The sequence below is a fragment of the Vairimorpha ceranae genome, assembly GCF_000988165.1.
Source record: "Vairimorpha ceranae strain PA08 1199 chromosome Unknown NODE_241, whole genome shotgun sequence".
Lineage (NCBI taxonomy): Eukaryota > Fungi > Microsporidia > Nosematidae > Vairimorpha > Vairimorpha ceranae.
Window position 1 is genome coordinate 1 of NW_020169536.1, and position 3,023 is coordinate 3,023.

Genomic DNA, 3,023 nt, shown 5'->3' on the forward strand with positions numbered 1-3,023 from the left:
CTAGGGCTGTTACTGAATTTGGATCTTGCCATGAAGTGGTAAACCACTCTGTTGGGTTTGTTAATGCTCAAGGAGCACATACTAACCAAATTGAAAACCCGTGGTCACATCTTAAGCATGTCTATCGAAAACGTGGCGGTATTAATAAAAAGAGAATTGATTTTTTTAAATGAGTGGCAATGGAGGAAACGAAATGTCCAAAACAGCGACAGCGATAACAAGACGCTTAGGACTGCACTATATAGACTATTAAAAATGTTTAGATTTTAATTTTTTGTAGCCAATTATTTTTTAAAAAATTATAATAATTTTTTTTGAAAAACAAGGGGGGGGGTGGAAAGATGAAGTATGCCAAGAAAATGGTGGACAATGGGATTAACAAGAAGCCATCACACAGACTTTCACGGAGCTTCTCAAATAAACATAACTTTTCTTTACAATTTTCTAAACCGGACACTAACAAATTTAAACAGCATTTAAAAAATCACAATTGTTATCACGAAAATAATTTTCGAAGTCCCAATTTTAACCATTGCTCACAGCAACAAAATGAAAGATGGTGTGCAGAACGTAAAACGAGAAGTCACTACAAAAAAAGAATGTTATAAACAATCACGACATCAATTAGACGGTGTCATAGCCATACTATGACAATAAATTAAAATTTGTTGTTTTAAAACTTTAAGTTCCAACAAACGCAAGAATCAAAATAAACTTAAATAAAAAATTGTAATGGAAGAGTAAGAAAAAAAATGGAAAACAGAAATTGTAATCATAATTTTATTTGACAGCCCAGAGCAGAAGTAAGGCGTGCAACGTATAAGAAAAAAAATAATAAATATAATTGACGTAACCCCGTCGAGGTGCTGTTCAACAATAGAAATAATTTATTTTAGTCGTGTTTGACTGCATCATAACCCCTATAGTTGGGGTTTTCTTTAATATTTAAAATTTAATTAATCAAAATCTACTGATTTGACATTTAATTAAAATTTTAATATTTGATTTGTGGAATACCACAATAATATTACTGAAACTAAAAGTATTGTTGAAAAATATTTGAAACAAGGATGATACTCCCTTGGGCAGGACAAACGGGTTTAATTAAAATAGAAACCGAGGCTCAAAACTTATTATTAAGACAATAAAAACTACAGTCGATTTGGATATAATAGAAACGAAAGAAAATATACTAACTATAACCAAGGTAATTATAAAAATTATAAAGAAAATGAACAACATAAGAAAAACAAAGTGATAAGAATCGCAAGGTGCAATAATGATTACAATCAAAATTCAACAAACAAATACGATGACTCAAACAACAAAACAATGATTATCAAAAAACAGAAGCCACAATTGAAAGAAATGGTGATAAATATAATAATTAACGAAACAGAGGTGAAAATGTTACTAAACTCTGGATCAACACGAAATTATCTTAGTGCTGATTAGGTACAAAAACTGAATTTGACAGAAAAAGATGATATCGAAATTACTACTGAATTTGGAAATAATAGTGTCAAAAAGGCGATATAACGATTAATGTTATCAATAACACTTTTATTTGCTTCTTTAAATTCTTGCATAGGGTCAAAATAATAAAATATTTTAAATAATTTATTCTTAAAATAATAGAATATCCTCGACATCTACTTCCATATAAAGGCTTTGCCGTGTTTGTCTTTAGGTGTGTCTTATTAGGTCTTGTTTTGACTAAATCGTCTGAGACTATGTGTGTTTCATCGTTTGTTTTTTTCTAGTATTCTAAATCTTGGTATCCAGTTGGCCTTTAATTTATTAGAAAATGATTTACGATAAATTAGAACCGGATTAATGTATCTGAAATCGATTAGGTGCTGTAATCTTCCCCCCTTCTATATGCTTCTTGTACTGTTTAAAATTTTTATTTCTCTCTTGCATTAATTGTTCCTTTCCAAACTCCTTGTTATTTATGCCCAGCTTCCGACCTATCTCCAAATTTGGTAACCTTTCGTATCTAAAAATTAAAGGAGAGGTCCCTATAGCTATATGAATTGAAATATTTATTGCTGTCGTGGCTGTTGCTAGCATTTCCTCCCATGGATGTTTACCATAATTTGATAGCTTTCAGATTTTATTCTAGAGTGTCTAGTTAACTCTCTCTACGCATCCCATGGTTTGATGGTAGTAGGGGGCTATACTCCCACGTGATACCGTGTTTTTTTGCCAATTAGATAACGTTTTTGTTGGCAAATTCTAATCCGTTATCCGGCAGGATCCTCTTTGGCGCTCCATGTTTGTCTATTATAAGTTCTTTTAACGCAATTGCTAGTTCAGTTCCCTACTTACTATTAATGGCTTTGGATTCCACCCATTCTCCGCAATGGTCAACACATACTAAAACAAATTTGTTTTTGCCGTTGCATTCTATTCTTTCAATCAGATCTACTTCTCACAGCTCGTTTGGTTTTTCCGTCATAATCACTTTATTTTTTGTGTTAACAATTGTGTCTCCTGACCTTAAACATGCTTCGCATTTTTGATGGTGGGTGTCGATATCTTTTATAATTCCATTTGTGTTTTTGTAATACGAAAAATTTCATTGTCTCCGGTGCACCATGTCTACTAATGATGTGGAATTGATGTAAAATTTTCTGCCTTTTCCTCTTTGTAAACCCATCTTCTACTGAGTTCGCATATACTGCCCTCCATAATAGGAGCGTCCACGTCGCGGAGGGGGGGACTGAGGTTTTATAACTTCCGGCGCGAATCTCATAAGTCTTACCAATACCTTCAGGCTGCTGGCATAATAAGTAGGATCAGCGATATCCTTGGGGTGAGTAGACCTATTGCCGGATTGAAGAGTCCGTTACCCTTCGGGGAATCTTAAGTCTTTCTTTCCAAGAAATAGGGCAAGCTATGCTCTTGGGATGTGAGATCCACTGTCGGTTGGGAAAAGCCGTTACCCTTCGGGGAATCTTCAAAAAACACACAACCTGGGGAGGGTTTGGCAAGCTGCTGACGCCGTAGCATTTGCGTCG

The 3,023-nt window shown here is 34.0% G+C and overlaps 4 protein-coding genes across 4 annotated transcripts; 2 read left to right on the forward strand and 2 right to left on the reverse strand.

Moving 5' to 3' along the window:
- On the forward strand, positions 1-173 carry AAJ76_2410003 (hypothetical protein; the record flags this gene model as incomplete). Its single annotated transcript, XM_024474774.1, has 1 exon — positions 1-173. A coding segment is annotated over one exon (173 nt), but the record flags the coding sequence as incomplete, so codon positions are not given.
- Positions 174-341: 168 nt separating this feature from the next.
- Positions 342-608, forward strand: AAJ76_241000342 (hypothetical protein; the record flags this gene model as incomplete). The annotated part of the gene is made up of 1 exon (XM_024474775.1): positions 342-608. One exon carries the CDS (start codon positions 342-344, stop codon positions 606-608), a length of 267 nt encoding a protein of 88 aa, XP_024329510.1.
- Positions 609-1,451: 843 nt separating this feature from the next.
- AAJ76_2410001652 (hypothetical protein) lies at positions 1,452-1,652 on the reverse strand (the record flags this gene model as incomplete). Its single annotated transcript, XM_024474772.1, has 1 exon — positions 1,452-1,652. The coding sequence occupies one exon, from the start codon at positions 1,650-1,652 to the stop codon at positions 1,452-1,454; it is 201 nt and encodes a 66-aa protein (XP_024329511.1).
- A 181-nt stretch (positions 1,653-1,833) lies between these two features.
- AAJ76_2410002073 (pol polyprotein) lies at positions 1,834-2,073 on the reverse strand (the record flags this gene model as incomplete). The annotated part of the gene is made up of 1 exon (XM_024474773.1): positions 1,834-2,073. The coding sequence occupies one exon, from the start codon at positions 2,071-2,073 to the stop codon at positions 1,834-1,836; it is 240 nt and encodes a 79-aa protein (XP_024329512.1).
- Between the last annotated feature and the right edge of the window lie 950 nt (positions 2,074-3,023).